The sequence below is a fragment of the Gadus macrocephalus genome, chromosome 20 (assembly GCF_031168955.1).
Source record: "Gadus macrocephalus chromosome 20, ASM3116895v1".
NCBI classification, from domain to species: domain Eukaryota; kingdom Metazoa; phylum Chordata; class Actinopteri; order Gadiformes; family Gadidae; genus Gadus; species Gadus macrocephalus.
The window spans coordinates 1,924,719-1,943,364 of NC_082401.1; the positions used below are offsets into that span (position 1 = coordinate 1,924,719).

Below are 18,646 nucleotides of genomic sequence, written 5' to 3' on the forward strand. Positions count from 1 at the left end.
CTACTTTACTGATTACTTGATTTTAAAAGTAACTAAGTTAGATTGCAAGTTACTTTATTAGTTACATTTAGCTGTGAAAACATCCCCTGCCACCTCAAAATAAAAAATTATAACAGTTTTTTCCAAAACTAACTTTTTGCCCCCCCCCCCCTCAACAATTCTGCGCAGGGGGCGGGTAGGGGGAATTCGGGGGGGGCATCAGTACCTCTTGTATACAGGGCCCAGAATTTGGTGCTACGGCCCTGTTGCAGCCGTGCACACACGGCTTTCAACCGCTAGACAAAATATCACCGTGCGCTTTCCGGGGTGATCACCGGACGCATCTCCATGTGCGTGACGTAAACACCGCGTTCTAGCGCTCGAGCTGATCGGACATCCCTGTGGGTTTGGTTCTCTGGCAATAACGTAGAGGCTCCCACTCGCTCTCTCTGCTGCCGTTGCTCCAGCGCAACACACACACACACACAAACAGCACCGCGCAACTAATACCGCCGCTAATAACAACTGGTGGCGCGGACTCTGGAGAGTCAAGGTCGACACTCGCCACTGATAGATTGAAGTATTTGGAGACTGTTACGTCCCCCGTCCCCAAGGGGTGGCAACATAAAACCGGGGGGGTATACCACGAACCTCGCTGAACATACCCAGGCTTTCTTGGGAAAACCTGGCTCGACAGAGCCGCAACTCGCAATCCATCCTGCCTTATTCTATCATTTAGGGAATTCACTTTAAATACACCCTATGTAAGATATGTATCGCATGTTATCAACCGCTGAGAGGTAGCGGCTGTAGCGTAGTGGATTAGTAGACCCGAACGCCAGCGACCGGGGTTCAAATTCGCCGGTCTATCATCATGCATTTTACCCCCATAGATGTGGTGCCAGCACGGCCTTGAAAATATGGGTTCAAGTTCGAAATAAGCACAAAAATATAATTCCATAAGCTTTAGTGAATAAGTATTCCATATGCATGAGAATTGGGGCTTTTTAAGCTTCACATAAATTCGCGTCACTTGGGAGTCGAACCCCCCGCGCAGAAATTCAAGACTGACGCGCTACCTCCACTCTAGCACTCTGTCACGGAGACACAATGCGCAACAGTAAGCATTGTCTACATAAGGTCCAAAAGGACGATCAAATAACGAACACCCTCTGATGAGAATCTGTATCTCTCATGAAGAACCCCAATTTCGTTGTTTGCACAATGACAATTATGTCTGAAATCTGAATATCGTCAGACAATGCCAAGGGATCGGTTCTGTCCCGTAAAACCCTCTGTCTCCGTAGAGACGCCTGTACGAGAAGTGCGCCGAGGTCCACGGGAACCAAGGGCGTAACCATGGTTTAGACATTGGGGGGGTCAAATTTTTTATTATTATTTGTTAAGTGCATTGCCTACAATTCTATATTTATATATGAAAATGTGGACATTTAGAACATAGTTTCGAGGACTACATTGACCATTTGAATTCACATCTAAAGGAATAGTGTAATAATGTAATGTCTGCCCCGCCCCCCCCCCCCCCCCCCACACACACACACACACACACATACACACACACTTTGTTTTGGTTAGTTGCTTACTGACCTTAAACACACCTACCAATTACAATTATGCTCTTCCAGTAGTACTGTAGCAAAAAGGATAGCTTCCAATGGAAAAATACCACATACCCATGACCACATGTCATTATGTTATCAGAAGAACAGTGGCTGACCTTCGTGATCATTTTGGTCTATATATTCTGCTTGTATTAGAAGTAGGCTACTTTTATGTATTGCTGACATGTAGGCCCAGGTTATAAACAATGTTGTAAGGCTGTCTAGTCTCATATTCAAAATTCTCACCTTATCACCTGCATGTCCAGAGCATGTCCCTGTCTGGCCACTGCTTTCAGCATGCCTGTCAAGTTACTTACTGTCTGAAAAAAACTGCGTATGCTTGGCTGTTGGTCCAGTTTCTTCTGCTTTTTAGGTAACCTCAAATCCTCCATTACTCAACTTTACTTTCTTGGCTCTCACTGAAGAAAGAGTGTGGGGTAACCATGACAACGCAGAAAGTCGCGAGGTGGTTTCAAACTAAAAGTGTACAATTAGGAGGGGGTATTCACACACTCAACAAACGGAAATAAATTGAAAATAAATAAGACATAACCAGTGATGTTGATAGGTTTTCAATGTAGTGAGTCCCCGGGACCCACAGGTGGCGAGTTGGGTGGGTCCCTGAGAAATTCAATGGGTCCCGACTCCCCAGTTTAAAAAATGTGTTTCTTTTTTATTATTCTATTTCTTAAATTAAATTAATAATGTTAAACTCCTTGATGGTGGTATGATATGGTTAGAGCTGGAGTACTCAACCGTTCATGTTTAACACTAGAAACACCGGGCCATTTTTACTTACTCCTAGCGCCGCAAGAGGGGTCAAATGACCCCTAAGTAATTTTAATGAGAGGCTGTGCATTTGCACATAATGATCACTAGGTGGCGCCAATGAGCTATTACCGCGCGAGCGCCACATTTGTGTGTGTGTGTGTGTGTGTGTGTGTGTGTGTGTGTGTGTCACAAGCCTAGTCCTCACGATTTTGTCATAAATGTACATATATTCAATCAGAAGGATTGCAAAAAAAATCCTGTTTGATTTGCTCATTCGACACGAATGAGCACAGCATCGAGCAGTGGAAACGTGGGTTTATTTACTATGAAGTTCGTATTTTTAATTGTTGAAATGAAATCAGCGGTGACGAGCTAGTTGTTTTGGTAGCGGCTAAATTAGCATGTCGCGATACCTTGTACAGGGGATCACGTCTGCGCCGAGTAGATGCGCAGAGGGTTGAAACAGCGCTTGTCCGATCTGCTCACAAGAAGGTTTCTTTGGCCAGTTACTGTGATTAAACACGAGTTGTTTAATGTTCACAATGTATCGTTTTTCATGGGGAAAATGAGATGCGTCCCCGGGACGCATGGATAGTGAGTTTAGTGCGTCCTTTCAGATTTTAATGCGTCAGGGACGCAGGACGCGTACCTAGCAACATCACTGCATAACAAGAGACCGATCCATTGACAGGGTTCATAAAAAGAGAACATATATTTTACATTTTATCCTGCTGTATATTGGGGGGGGACAGGTTAGTATTTTCTCAACATTGGGGGGGACACGACCCCCCCAAAGAATGCGTGGTTACGCCCTTGACGGGAACACCCACAAATGGCGACGCCATTGTCAGAGGAGGGGCTAGGAAGCTGCGCACGCCGATTTAAGTAGCCGATCTCCGGCTAGACTAAGCCGAAAAACTGCTCCCGACCAGGTTTGGTTGCGAGCATAAGTCACCATGGTGATACAGCGATGCTAAAAGAGATCGACTTTTGTGGTACAACTAACCCAGGCTTTGAGCTCAACATACCTCGCTAACCCTCTAAGCGAGCTTCGTGGTACAGGCCCCCGATGTCGTTGGTTAACTTAAAGTTGTTTATTTAACCCGGAGCTTGGGGTAATCAATTAAACACTAACGGAGGAGGGAAAACTACAAAAGGAAAAGGACCATTGGGTGCTGTCCAAATCAAAGAAATGAATATAACCAAAGAGAAGCTACCAAAATACACGTGCGCCTAGTGTTTCTTAACAAAGGTGTAACTGCGTGTCGGTTTTCGATAACCTCTAACAACCTTACCCTGGCCCAGTTCCCTGGTAACTAACAAGAGCCTCAATCAAGTAACAAACTAAGCATTTGAATACCTAAATGGCAAGCTGCAAATCCGAGAAAAGCTGCCGCGAATGTTGAGCCCGCCCGTATTTTGTCTTCCGGGATCCTCGGCTTTCCGATGCAGCAACCAATCACGTCCGGGGAAAGGCACATCAAAACTAACATAAATGTAAACAAATCACATGCATGGAAAAACACATGGTAAGTTGCATGGCCATCGACAAACGGAGGGTTTTACCCATGAGGGCGGGGCGTCGGTCCGCAACCGTAACAGACATAGGCTTCACACGCACTGACTGACTGACTGACTGACTGACTGACTGACTGACTGACTGACTGACTGACTGACTGACTGACTGACTGACTGACTGACTCCCAATCCAAGATCCGGTAAAAAAATTGTAACGCAGTGTCTTTGATGAGTAATTTTAATCTGATTACTGGTTTGGAAATAGTAACGCGTTAGATTACTTGTTACTGAAATAAGTAGTCCAAGGCCAGTAACGCGTTACTAATTAACGCGTTACTGGCATCACTGGTTACGGACAATCTATTGTGTTGGTAACTTCACTCATAAATCTATCTACAGTTAAGTATGCATTTAGACAAATACGATAAAATATCAATATAATATGTGAAACCTTTTATGTGTTGTTGTTCAAGACACACTGAGGCATGATGCCACCATAGGTTTGCAGAGAACTATATACAATACACGCACTGAAGGCATGATGCCACCATAGGTTCGCAGAGAACTATATACAATATGCACACTGAAGGCATGATGCCACCATAGGTTTGCAGAGAACTATATACAATATACACACTGAAGGCATGATGCCACCATAGGTTCGCAGAGAACTACATACAATATGCACACTGAAGGCATGATGCCACCATAGGTTTGCAGAGAACTATATACAATATACACACTGAAGGCATGATGCCACCATAGGTTTGCAGAGAACTATATACAATATATTTCATTTCCAATTTTTCTGAATTGGATCGTCGACTAAAAGGAACTTCTTTGAGAGACGAAACGGAATTGCGCACATTTGCAGCCATGTTGAAATCAGCAAGTGACTTGATCAAAGATATCCCTTCGCGCTCTTTGCTCAGTTACGTATGACGCAAGCACGTTAGGGCGAGTCCCAAATCCCCATTGAAAATGCATTGAAGGCTCAATTTCCGAAAAATAAATGTTTTAACATTAGTCAACGGAGAAGGCTTGGGCGATTTTCCACGTCGATGAATTCGCCCATAGAGGCGGGACCATTTGAAACGCGACTTGAATCTGACGATTCTGATTGGACAATGACAGATAATAGGTCTAGAACACTGAAAACTACTTTTGCCGTGATAGAATAAAAAAAAAAAAAATCCTCTTTCTCCCAGTTGGTAGTGCGTCGCCCAAATCACCCCTATACACCATCCGACCCTCCCTGGTTGTCTTCGTACACCTTTGTTTGTGTATATTTGTATTTGTCCATCCCTTCTAGTAGCTGTTCAAAGTAGATACATTCCTGTAAGGCTGATGCTAAAGACTTGTACTCAGCCTCGCATGTAGATAACGCTGCTGTTGGTTGTTTTCTGCTTTTCCATGAGATGAGCATCCCTCACTTAAACTGGCACAATATCCTGTCATACGCCTATATGTTACGTCTGATGCCCAGTCAGCATCACAGTACATTCTGAGTCCTAGTCTCTTTGTGTCGCTTCCTTTGAAGCATAACTCTTGTTCCTTTGTACCTTTTGAGGTATCTGAAAACATGTTTTACTGTGTTCCAATGTTCTTCAGTTGGTTCAGCAAAATGCTGGGATAATTTACTGACCACAAAGCTTAGATCTGGTCGAGTGCATGTGGAAAAGTATATTAAACTTGGCTCTCACTTAAAGGTCCCATGACATGCTATTTTATGTATTCTTTAATATAGGTATTAGTGGGCAACTAACACAGTATTCAAAGACGTTCCCTAAATTCAGCCGTGGTGCAGAGTTACAGCCACTCCGAGCCAGTCGCACATTGAGCTTCCCCCAAATGCGCTGTTTCGGTGGGCGTGTCAAGGAGGAGGGTGGGGGTGTGGCCCTGAGCAGCTTGCAGCCACCATGCGCTCTGTTTACAGTGGATGTATCGCAATGGCGAGCCGCACACAGCCTTTAGCCGTGTTCTGTAAATATTCTAGAACACACGGGAGTCCTGGAGCTCTATATCTAAATATTATCATATAGCCTACACAGATATCTATATCATATAATATATATTATCACGGCCAAAAGCTGTGTGAGCCGATATTATGAATCTCAAACGACCGCGTTGGGTTCTCCGACGTTCCTGGTTCTTCAACGTCCACATCAATGTGAATACACACACTGTAACGCAAGAGTTTCTTGTCGGTTCTTTGACGTGTCTTGTATTTCCACAACGAGACTGTCGTGGGGGTTATCTGAGCCATGGTTGAGAAGAAATTGGGGGAAAGGAACTTTGATATGACTCTCTGAAGTACATGAACTGCGACATGCCGCCGGTTGCCGCGAGGCACCATCGCCCGGCAGCGGGCAGCCGGCAGCAGGCAGCGCGCGGTTCAGTCGACTTCAGGTTGATGTGAAAGTGGAAGAACCAGAGACGTCGCAGAACCCGACAAAGTCGTTTGTGATTCATATCGTCTGGAGGCGCACACAATATGTTATATGATATAGATATCTATGTATATGATATTATTTAGATATAGAGCTCCAGGACTGTAACGCAAGTGTTGTACACTTCCTTGTTATTTGGATAACCGTTCTGCTGTTGGTGTGACGTCGGACTCTCGTATCTGGTATTTCTACAACGAGACTCGTATTGGGGGTTATCTCAGCCAAGGTTGAGAATGAATTGGGGGAAGGAACTTTGGCTTTGACTCCCTCAAGAACATGAACCACGACAAGGAGGAGAAAGGGATCTTTGCCGGGCAGCGCTTATGCACCTCCGCCTCCGGCGGTGGTCCCTCAGCGGGGCTCAAGCGGGAGACATTCGCCGCCAACAATCCCTTTCTCCTCCATGTCGTGGTTCATGTTCTTGAGGGAGTCAAAGCCAAAGTTCCTTCCCCCCAATTCATTCTCAACCTTGGCTGAGATAACCCCCAATACGAGTCTCGTTGTAGAAATACCAGACGTGTTATGCGCCATCGCACCAACAGCAGAACGGTTATCCAAATAACAAGGAAGTGTACAACACTTGCGTTACAGTCCTGGAGCTCTATATCTAAATAATATCATATAATACATAGATATCTATATCATATAACATATTGTGTGCGCCTCCAGACGATATTATGAATCACAAACGACTTTGTCGGGTTCTGCGACGTCTCTGGTTCTTCCACATCAACCTGAAGTCGACTGAACCGCGCGCTGCCTGCGGCCGGCTGCCCGCGGCCGGCTGCCCGCGGCCGGCTGCCCGCGGCCGGCTGCCCGCTGCCGGGCGATGGTGCCTCGCGGCAACCGGCGGCATGTCGCAGTTCATGTACTTCAGCGAGTCAAACCAAAGTTCCTTTCCCCCAATTCCTTCTCAACCATGGCTTAGATAACCCCCACGACAGTCTCGTTGTGGAAATACAAGACACGTCAAAGAACCGACAAGAAACACTTGCGTTACAGTGTGTGTATTCACACACACACACACACACACACACACACACACGCACACACACACACACATGTGGCGCTCGCACGGTCGAGTCTCATTGGCGGGCCAACGTCTCTGGGCGGGCCAGGCAGAGTAAGGGGAGGAGCTGAGATTCCTCATGACGTCATGAGCACAGATTTCCAAATCAGCGCGCTTGAGCCTCCGTTTTTTCAAAGGCGAGCAGAACAGCTAGTGCTCGTTTTACACCAAACGCAAGTTTTAGCCACTGGGGGACCATAGGCAGGCTAGGGGAACTCATATTTATGTTAGAAAACCTCATAAATTGAGATTTTCATGTCATGGGACCTTTAAACATGGAGTCTCTCTTGGCCTGCAATCCTGCCTTTCAAACCTCTCTAGTATCTTGGTTGCATATCTCTGCTGTGACATTGTAACCTGACCCTCTGTTTGGTTAAAGTCTATCCCCAGAAAATGGTTCAACCTCCCTTGATCCTTCATCTTGAACCTCTCTGCAAGCATTCTCTTCACACTGTTCAGTAGATCCTCATCGCTAGTGGCTACAATTAGATCATCAACCCACATGATCAAAATAACCTTTTTGTCCTGTTTTTCTCTTGTGTACACACAGTTGTCAGCAGGATTCTGTTCAAAACCATTCTCAGTTAGATATGTATATAACATAACATTCCAATTTCTTTGGTGTGTAATTTACACACCATTTTCCCACCTGTTTCAGACTCTTTCTCAAAACCTTGTGGTTGCTACATATATATTGCTACATATATATTTCACAGTTAATCAGTGCATGCAAATAGGCCGTCTTAACATCCATCTGGTGGGGCCCTGGGCTCCACTGTTATTAATTTGTGGGGCCCTGGACCCCACTGTTAGTAACTTGTGGGGCGGCTCAGGGGGGCCCAAGGGCCCCCCTGAGCCCTTGGGCCCCTGGGCATGTGCCCGGTGTGCCCGTGCAGTAATCCACCCATAGTACCCTGCCATTTAACAGGGTTTCCACTAGGGGTGTGCCAAATAATCGTCATGACGATGCATCGCGATTCTAATTTTCACGATCTACTGCATCGATTGTTGATGCCAAGAATCGATTATTGATTTAAAAAAATGAATAATTAAAAAATATATATATATTTTTTTTATTTTATATAGTTTTATAAAGCCTATTCACTTTTTGTGGCATCAGTTTGTCCTCTTATGTTTATGAAATGATATTGTTGTTATAATTGCAGCTACTTCCAAAAGGGGAAATGTTTGAATGTTTTCATTTCATTGGTTTAAAGGACCACTGAGGCCATGTAAACGGCACTGATTATCCTTATTTTGTTATTTTAAGTTTTATAGATCCTTAGCACTTCTTGTCAGTGTATCCAGTAATAGTCGTTTCAATAAATACAGCTATGTATGAATTGAGTTGCTTTGAGTTATCAATTGAACACACTATCCAGATCATACACAGCCAGTCAGCCACTGGTAATGGCTTAATTTTTTTTAACAGTGTTCAGTGAAAATTCGCAATGCATCGCAATAATTCAAGTATCGCGATGCATCGTGATAGAATCGCATCGTGGCATGTGAATCGTGATACGAATCGAATCGTGACTTCTTTGGCAATACCCACCCCTAGTTTCCACGTGGTGGCAGCCTTAGATGCCTCGACGACGGCCAGGTGTATGGCACGGTTGGAGGCTCCTCCAGCTGTCGGCAAGTACGACTCGCTCAAGGCGTTCCTCGTGGACCTTTTTGAACTGTCGGAGCTGGAGAAGGCGGACCGCCTGCTTTCCCTGAACGGCCTGGGCGACAGCAAGCCGTCCGAGTTGATGGAGAGGATGCTGGCTGTGCTGGGCTCGGCGGATCTCTCCTTCCTTTTCGCCCATATCTTCCTGCGGCAGCTTCCAGCACCCGTGCGCACCGCACTGGACAGCTCACCTCTCTTTGCCTCCAAGGACTACCGGGCGGTGGCTGTGGAGGCCGACAGGATTTTCCTCGCCAACAGGCAGCAGTTTGTCCATGCGCTGCTGCCCCCCCTGCACACGTCGGCCCCGTTTCCGCCCCCGGGGTTCGACCCGGACACCGCAGCCGCTGTGACCGCCCGCCGACAGCGTGACGACGGGTGTTGTTACTACCACGCCAGGTTTGGGGCCAAGGCCAAGCAGTGTCGCCAGCCTTGCAGTTTTGGGGCCCCGGGAACTGCCCGGGCCAGCGCTCATTAAAAGCTGTGAGCGCTGGTCGGGACTGCAGGCTGTTGTTCGTCACTGACACCTTGTCCGGCCGGCGGCTGCTGGTCGATTCTGGGGCTCAGCGCAGCATCCTGCCGGCAACGCCTCTGGACACTATGGCTGGCGGCAATGGCCCCCCGATGGACGCCGCCAACGGCACACCCATTCGTACCTACGGCACGAGGTATGTGGATGTGTGTTTCGGCGGCCGGCGTTTTGGCTAGGATTTCCTCATGGCTGCCGTGTCTACGCCACTCCTGGGGGTGGATTTCCTCTGCGCATACAGGCTGCTGGTGGATGTTACCAACTGCCGCCTGATCGACGCCCTCTCTTTTGCTTCGTTCCCCTGCACGCTGGGGGGGGGTGGGGAGGCTTTGTCTTGCGAACACGTTTGCCACCGGGGACCTGTATCAACGCCTGCTGGCTGAGTTTCCTGACATCACCACGCCCACGTTTTCATCGGCTGTGGCTAAGCACTACATCACCACGGTTGGCCCCCCGGTCTATGCACGGGCCCGCTGCCTCGACTTTGCCAAGCTCGCGATCGCAAGGGAGGATTTCGCCACCATGGAGCGCCTCGGCATCGTACGCCGTTCCAACAGTCCGTGGGCCTCCCCCCTGCACATGGTGACCAAGGCTGATGGCGGTTTGCGTCCCTGTGGTGATTTCCGTCGCTTGAATAACGCCACCACCCCCGACCGGTACCCGGTACCGCACATTCAGGATTTCTCCGCCCACCTGGCTGGCGCCGCCATCTTTTCAAAGGTGGACCTGGTACTCGTTACCATCAGGTGCCCGTCCGCCGGCAGGATGTCCCCAAGACGGCGGTCATCACGCCCTTTGGACTTTTTGAATTCCTGAGGATGCCTTTCGGCCTCAAGGGTGCAGCACAGACGTTCCAGCGCCTCATGGATTTTCCTCGTTGCCAGTGCGTCCGCGGACGACCACCTGACGCTTCTACGGCAGCTGTTCGCTCAGTGAGCATGGTCTCGTTGTCAACCCGGCCAAGTGCGAGTTTGGCCGGTCATCCATCACCTTCCTCGGCCACCACGTCACCCCGCAGGGGGCGGTTCCCCTTCCGGCCAAGGTGGACGCCATCGCCAGTTTCCCACGCCCGCGCACTGTGAAGTCCCTGCAGGAGTTCCTGGGCATGGTGAACTTCTACAACCATTTCCTCCCCCATGCGGCCCAGCTCATGCGACCCTTGTACAACGCCTTGCGGGGCAGGAAGCCTGCAGACGTGTTGGATTGGTCCACAGAGATGACGGCTGCCTTCGATGTTGCCAAAACCGCGTTGGCCAACGCTGCTCTGCTGGCGCACCCGTCTCCGACCGCCCCTGTTGCTCTTACTACGGACGCCTCTGATTACGCCGTGGGGGCTGTGTGAGCAGTGGGTGGGCGGAGCTTGGCAGCCGCTGACCTTTTTCAGCAGGAAGCTCCGCGACAACGAGAGGAAATACAGCGCTTTCGACAGGGAGCTCCTGGCTCTTTTCCTCGCCACCCGTCATTTCCGCTTCCTGTTGGAGGACCGTCGGTTCACGGCTTTTGTTGACCACAAGCCGCTGACGTTCGCCATGGCCAAGTCTTCGGAGCCATGGCCTGGTCGACAGCAGCGTCAGCTCTCCACCATCTCGGAGTACACCACTGACGTTCAGCATGTGGCCGGCAAAGAAAATTTTGTAGCCGACTGCCTCTCTCGGGTGGTTATTGGTTCCGTCCACTTGGGCCTCGACTACGCAGCTATGGCTGGGGATCAGGCTACGGACTCTGAGGTGCAGGCCTACAGGACAGCCCCCACGGCACTCCTCATGGACGATGTGGTATTTGGCACGGCCAACACTACGCTCCTCTGCGACGTCTCCGCTGGGCAACCGCATCCCATGGTGCCTGCTGGCTGGAGGCGTAAGGTTTTCGACACGATCCACAGCCTTTCCCACCCGGGGATGAAGGCCTCTGCCAAGCTGGTGGGGGCCAAGTTCGTCTGGCCGGGCCTGCGGAAGGACGTCAGACCGGGGGCCGCAGTTCACGTCGGAGCTTTGGACTGCGGTCGCCGAGGTCCTGGGGGTGAAGGTCCACCGTACCACAGCCTATATAACCCACTAGAGCCCGACCGATATAGGATTTTTAAGGCCGATACCGATACGAATATTTTGTGATTAAAAAATCCGATATGCCGATATATCGGCCGATATATATATAAAAAAAAAAAATCCAGAAACGCGCAACAAAACAAACAGATTTCCCTAACATTGGTTATTTGTAGTTATCCTAAAGTTTAAATCCTTTTCACTCTCAACTAACACGTAACAACAGCAAAACTGGACATGGTAGTCATGAATTAAGTCATGCTTATCGACTTTAGAGAATTGATGGGGATGTTCTTTTAATTGTTATTCAAGCAATGTATGTCTTGTGACAGTTGCCAACTTACCATGAACACACTTGCACACATGAGCTGTGTTGGAAATCATTCCCTATTCACTCCCTCACTATTCCCTATATAGTGTTTATGATATAGTGCACTATATAGGGAACGAACAAACGAGAATTCGGACACTACGCTGAACATTTCTAAGCGGGTATTTGTGTGACGCAGACAGATGCTCCCACATCATGTAAACAAACCGGTCAATCCCGAGGAAAGCTGGAGCTTGTATTGATGTTGAATGCAACATTTCCTTGATCAAGTTTTTTTTATTAATTTTGAATATTACATTTTCTATGTTAACTCCCAATTAAATTGTTGACATCTCTAAACGAAAGCCGGAGACTCCATCATTAAATGTATTCGTTTTCGCTGTTATTCAGCTTCTTCTTCTCCTCCGGAAGAACACTACCGCATTGCATTGTGGTATACGGAGTAACAAGTAGGGAACATCGTATGTACACTCAAATTTTAGTGCATGAAATTAACCACTGAGAATTCGAACACCACTGCAAAATGGCGAGCCCCCTATATAGTGCACTATATCCGTGATAGGGAATGATTTCGAACACAGCTATGAACACCGATGATCTCCGTCGATCTCCGTCATTCACTCTGCCTGAATCAGCGGGTTTGGGGCGTTAGAGCGCCCTCTGGTGGACAATTTGAATATTTTTTTTAATATTCATTTATCGGCCATTATAATGCCGATACCGAATAGTTTGAAAAATGCCTAATATCGGCCGATAATATCGGCCTGCCGATATATCGGTCGGGCTCTATAACCCACAGAGCAACGGGCTTTGCGAGCGGTTTCATCGGGACATGAAGGCCCCGCTCAGGGCCAGCCTTACGGGCAGCGACTGGGCTGACCGCCTCCCGTGGGTTATGCTGGGCCTTCGCTCCGCCCCCAAGGACGATCTTCAGGCCTCGTCGGCAGAGCTGGTGTACGGCCAGCCCCTGCGTCCCGGGACATTGCGGACGCTTTCATTCCCGTTCCGACGTCTCGCCATGGCCTCCCCCGGTCCTACGTTCCTAGGGATTTACCGTCGGCCAAGTACGTTTTCATCCGCCACGATGACCACCGTACCCCGCTGCGGCCCCCCTACGATGGGCCCTTCCGCGTCTTGGAGGGTCGGCCTAAGAACTTTGTTGTGGATATGGGGGGCAGGCCTGAGCGGGTGGCTATAGACCAGCTCAAGCCTGCTCATGTGGATGTTGGCGAACCGCTCCAGCTGGCTCAGCCCCCGCGGCGGGGGCGCCCGCCTGCGGCAGCCTCAGCCCCTGACCCTGCGGCGGCCTCGACACCTGCTCCTGCCTCTTGCCCTTCTCCTGTTAAGCGCAGCCGTTCTGGCTGCCTGGTCCGCCCCCCTAGGCGTTGATTTTTCTAGGGACTGTTCTGTACTAGTATATTCTGTTTAACTCTAGTGGGTGTCCGATGTTCTCTGTGGGTTACCTGTTCGGTCTGGACCTGTTGGTTTGGGTGAATTCTGGGGGGGCCTGTGTGGTGACCCACAACTGCTGTGTAAGACATTCACCAAGGGACTGTACCTTTAAGGTAAATAGTTCCAGTTTACGGCAGTTCCGGTTTACTACTGTTGTGTTTTACGACAGTTATGATTCTCGGCAGTTTCGTTTGAACTCATGTTCGAGTAACACTGGTTTGTTTTGAAGTGGAGAGTAAAGCTGACTCGACCCATCTCCGTCTCTTGTCTCATCATTTACATCACTCCACAGTGTTATTATTATTCCGCCACGTTTGACTTACACCGCCTAAACCACTTGCACGCTTTTTATGAAACTTTCTACAGCTTTAGAAGCGGACTCAATTAGTCATTAACATAGAGCAAATATTACACTGATTGGCCCAAAGATGGCGCTATGGCAATAGTCCAAAAATGCAATCTTTGAACAAGCATAGCTCGTGACCCATTTTACTTACAGTCATGAAACTTTGCCCACACATGCATATCTGCCTCAAGAACCTATGACTTTCTTTGGATAGATTTACCCCCATCTTGAACTTTGTTAAAAACACTCGATTTCTTAAGGATCCTAGGTTTTTTGACTTAGACAAAAATCCTTTAACAAATATCATCTATGGACCAATGTCTGAAATCTGACATAAAGCGAAGTCTGTACAATAAAGATAAAAGCACCCAGGAGTCATTGACTTCTAAAAAGGGTGTGGTTTAAAACGTGTATAGACTTAAATGATTATATCAACATCAAAATGGACTCCTATGATCTTGAGTACAATTAAAAAGTTGTTCAGAATCTAATCTCAACAAGATCAAGTCCACATATTTTCAATTAGGGCGTGGCATCGAAATGGGCGTTGCATGTGACCAAAATCACCACAGTTCATAGACGGAATGTTTGATTTGAGCGGGACCAACTTAGTGGCTGTTGGGGACCAAAGTTCCCACTGCTCAAGAACAATGAAGTTGATTGTCAAAACAACATGGCCACCAGAGGCTCAAAGTCGTCCAAAATCAGCGTAGTGCCAAAAGGCAAGGTTAACTTAACCCAATCATCATCAAACTCATCAAAGGCACATGGATCAAGATGAACCCCTCCAAAATGTATCCATATCGGGCTATAGAGAGCGGTAAAACAATTAACTGAAAATGCAACCTCTCCAAATTGTACCCAGATCGGGCGAAAAGGGGAGCTATATTAATTAACAGAAAATGCAGACTTTGGACGGACATATTTTCTGACCTTTTTCTTCTACAGTCATGAAATGGTGAGCACATGTTCCTAGGAATCCCAGAACCTGTAACAATATGGCGGCTGGACGTCCAAATTAGCCCAATCAATGATAGGTGACTAAAGGCGGGGTTAACTTGAGTCAATCATCACCAAACTTGTTGGATTTGAAGAAGTGTTCATCAAAGTTCATCAAACTTAGACTTTAGGGGGTGCTAAGGCGATCAATTGAAAACTTTAAAGAATCAAGCCTCCCCAGCCTTTTGACGTACGGTCATGAAATTTTGTTCGCCCATCAACAGATCCAAGCTGAAGCTACTCCAGCGTTGTCAAACAAAAATCGGTCTTAATTGTCTTCATCAGGGTCTTAATAGTCTGTCAGGGTCCTAATGGTCTGACAGGGTCTTATTGGTCGGCTTTAGGCTTGGCACTCGTAAAATGCTGCTTGCAGCTTTAATTTTCTTTGTATTTGTACCACGTTGGTCATTTAATTTTAAATGATCTTACACACTTGATTACATTGCTACTTTATTCCGGTCACCGATTTATGCATTGCACGGACTTGCTGTGCTTGCAATACAATGTAAAGTTTTATTGTTTGTTTTTGAGCTGGTTTGTTAAAGAGGCTAATCTAGCTAACAATAACGATGACTAGCCAATGACATGACACAATCACAAAGACAAACGGGAACGCTATAAGTGCTACGAGACAGAAAAGGACGTCCTGTGTTTCTCTATGGGACCTCTTTAGCCTTATGTACGTTTTGAAACCCTTCACATCATGATTGAAACGGTTGTGATGATGCAAAGATAAAAGATGTTTTCTCCTTCTTACTTACAGGCAGGAATGGTTGTGGATCTGTCTTTATGGTAACTTGTCTGTCTCCATCCTAACTGTCTGTCTGTAGGTGGGGAGGCTGGACTGTATGGTGGACGCAGAGCTGTGCCTGTCTCTCTACATCCAGAAGTCCTGTCTCGCTGTCTTTAAGGGCATGGGGGTCTCGGACTTTGAGGTCCACCACGGTGGGTCTGCAATACATATTACCAGGGACGGCTGGTATAAATTGGCTAACAGGGCTAAGCCCTCCCTACCTTTTACAGTAAAAATGTAAAAATATTATTAAAAACCTTAGAACATATTGTTTTATATTTTGGTAGAACCTAAAGCAGCAACAGCACCAAAAAGTGACAGAAAAACCCAGGATATATGATATATCTTGGGTTTTTTCCTGTGAATGGGCTAAATGTATTCAGCCCAAGCGGAGTAGCGTAAGCTTCCATTAAATTTTGATTGACAGGTATCGTGACACGCCCCCTTCATATGCTTCCCATTTGGGCTAATGTCATTCAGCCCAAGCACAGTAGCGTAAGCGGCCATTTCATTGTGATTGGCAGGTGTCGTGACTCGCCCCCATTTGGGCTAATTTCATTTAGCCCAAGCACAGTAGCGTAAGCTTCCATTGACGTTTGATTGACAGGTGCCCTGACATGCCCCCTTCATGTGCTTCCCATTTGGGCTAAACTAGTTTAGCCCAAAGGCTGACCTTGGACTTACAGCTAGCACAGTAGCTACAGTACAGTGACCTTCGAACAATCACAGCACAGTAGCGCAAGTGCAGTATGGCGTATGTGTAGTATGTGTTTTTAAACGTTTCTATCATAATTTATTCATTTCAATAAATGGATAAACTTTAAATGTATCCATGAAATTTAGTTGTTTATGTCACACAAATTAATTAAATGCTGACTCTTATATCTATCTACATTTTATCTATCTATCTATCTATCTATCTATATAACATTTTATTATTACGCAGTGCATCACGGAACGCACTACTTTTACTGTCAGGAGTGCGGTCAGAATATGGCCGGTAATAGTGCATTTGTAAGCGGGTCAACAACATTTCGTATCGAAACATTAAAAAAGCATATGTCTAAATAACCAAACATGACGCGACAAGTGTGTAGAGAAAGTGGCCCCTCTCCCAGCTGCATTTCAGCGACAGGCAGTAACAATAAGGTTCTCTAAGGAATCGGCAATTATCAAATTTAATGTTGCATACAACATTGCCAAAGAGGAGTTGCCATTCACCAAATTTAAATCCGAAATTATTCTCAAGAAGAAAAATGGATTAAACGTCAACCCGACGTATAGCACTGAGATGGCATGTGCACAATTCATTGCGGTAATAGGTGACAACTTAAAGCAAAAGACGGCTGTGGATGTCGGAAACGCCACATACATGTCCTTCATGATTGACAGCGACACAGACGTCTCTACCAAAGAGTGTGTGATCGTCTACAGACGCATTTTGCGCAAAGGGAGACGGGTCAACATTTTAATTGTCTAATACTTTTAAGCACAAAAAAAGTTTTATTTTGCTTAATGGTTTAGTTTGAAATGTTCAATTTCAGCTCAGTGAAGCACTTTAAACACCTTATTTTTCTTTTTCTTTATAATTGTGCTTCAAATAAAGACACACATTTCTCTACACCTTATTCTTGTTTAAAAATCATTCACATTATATGAAAGTTATGAACAGAGATATAAAGGTGACCTCATGGCGTCTGGAGCCCTGTGAAGTATTGATAAATGTAATGCATTCGTTAGCCCACCCACCCAAAATCATCGTAGGTATGTGGCCATAGGCCGTGTGCCGAAGATAATCACAGCCGTGTGTGATATTTATTTTTAGCACTATTTATTAGTTAACAGCAATAAATATCAAGTATATATATAACAGGTTATAATTTGTTTGTTTATTTAATGGTTTATTTGGCTCCGCCAACACAAATAGATCCGCAACTGGACTAGGACTGAAATGTTGCGAAGTAACACATAAACACACTAGCAATCTAAGGTACATAATTGACTGTTAATAACATTAACGGTTATTAGAACACCTGTAAAGTGGAGTGAAACATTTATAGTCAAAAGTCCCAGTGCTGTTATACTCTATATCAGCACTCATGGAATGCCTCTTGTCAAATCAAATTACTTGGTTCGACCTAACTGTAATACTATTGCAACTATCAATGCTTTCTATACTATTATTACTGTTATTACTATCAATACTATTATTACTTTTATTACTATCAATACTATTATTACTATCATAATTATCAATATTATTATTATTATACATTTATCATATTAGATTAGATAAACTTTATTGCTGTTTACACAGAAATTTGTCTTGCATTACACATCTCCTCATAGCAAGACATAAAAACAGCACATAAAAAACATTTACACAGCATTTAAGGGCCCAAGAGTCCATACACACAGATAAGTCCATAAGAGTCAGGGGTCTCTCAGTCCAATCAATTAAAGGCCATAGATGTCTCTGGGGTGTGTATAGTGATATTGGGAGTGTGTAGTGTGTTTGCATGTGAGATGTGTGTGGAGTCTACTTTACACTTCTCTGTTGGTTGAGCAATGATACGGAATGAGGGAGAAAAGAGGGTTTGTATTTGTTTCTCCTGCAGCGAGGCACTCTAAATCGTCTTCCGGACGGCAGGAGCTGATACTCCTTATTTAAGACATGAGAGGGGTCCGAAGCAATCTTGTCTGCCATCCTGAGGATGTGTTTAGTGCAACTGTCAAAGAACTGAACCTCCATTGTGTGGCCCAACAGCTTTGAGCAAATGCTCAGAAGTCTATCCTGTTTTTTAACTGGACAGAGAGGCCACAGAACCAAGCTGCCCCCCCCTGTATGTAAAGAATTGATGTAAGATGTCCTTACTGGCTCCAAAGGATCTAGGTCTTCTCAAAAAATAAATTCTCTGTTGGACTTTGTTGCAAATGAGACCAGGAGAAGACACTATCCACATATATCACTAGTTATTTGAAGGATGCTGACTGTTTTCTGGGTTTGTCATGAATTATGACTGGAGCAGGTGTGTGTTGAACTGTGCCAAAGAAATCTTTTAAGAAAGAAAATGTT

General features: G+C 46.2%; 1 protein-coding gene and 1 long non-coding RNA gene across 4 annotated transcripts in view; one reads left to right on the forward strand and one right to left on the reverse strand.

Moving 5' to 3' along the window:
- Nucleotides 1-18,646, forward strand: part of dnajc10 (DnaJ (Hsp40) homolog, subfamily C, member 10) — a 70,050-nt gene that overhangs the window by 25,619 nt on the left and 25,785 nt on the right. For all 3 annotated transcript variants that reach the window (XM_060040507.1, XM_060040506.1, XM_060040505.1), the window contains exon 14: nucleotides 15,608-15,722. In XM_060040507.1, coding sequence (XP_059896490.1) covers nucleotides 15,608-15,722 — 115 coding nt within the window. The remainder of the gene's footprint in view (nucleotides 1-15,607; nucleotides 15,723-18,646) is intronic.
- LOC132448969 (uncharacterized) overlaps nucleotides 1-18,646 on the reverse strand; it is a 126,748-nt gene that overhangs the window by 18,702 nt on the left and 89,400 nt on the right. The window lies entirely within an intron of this gene.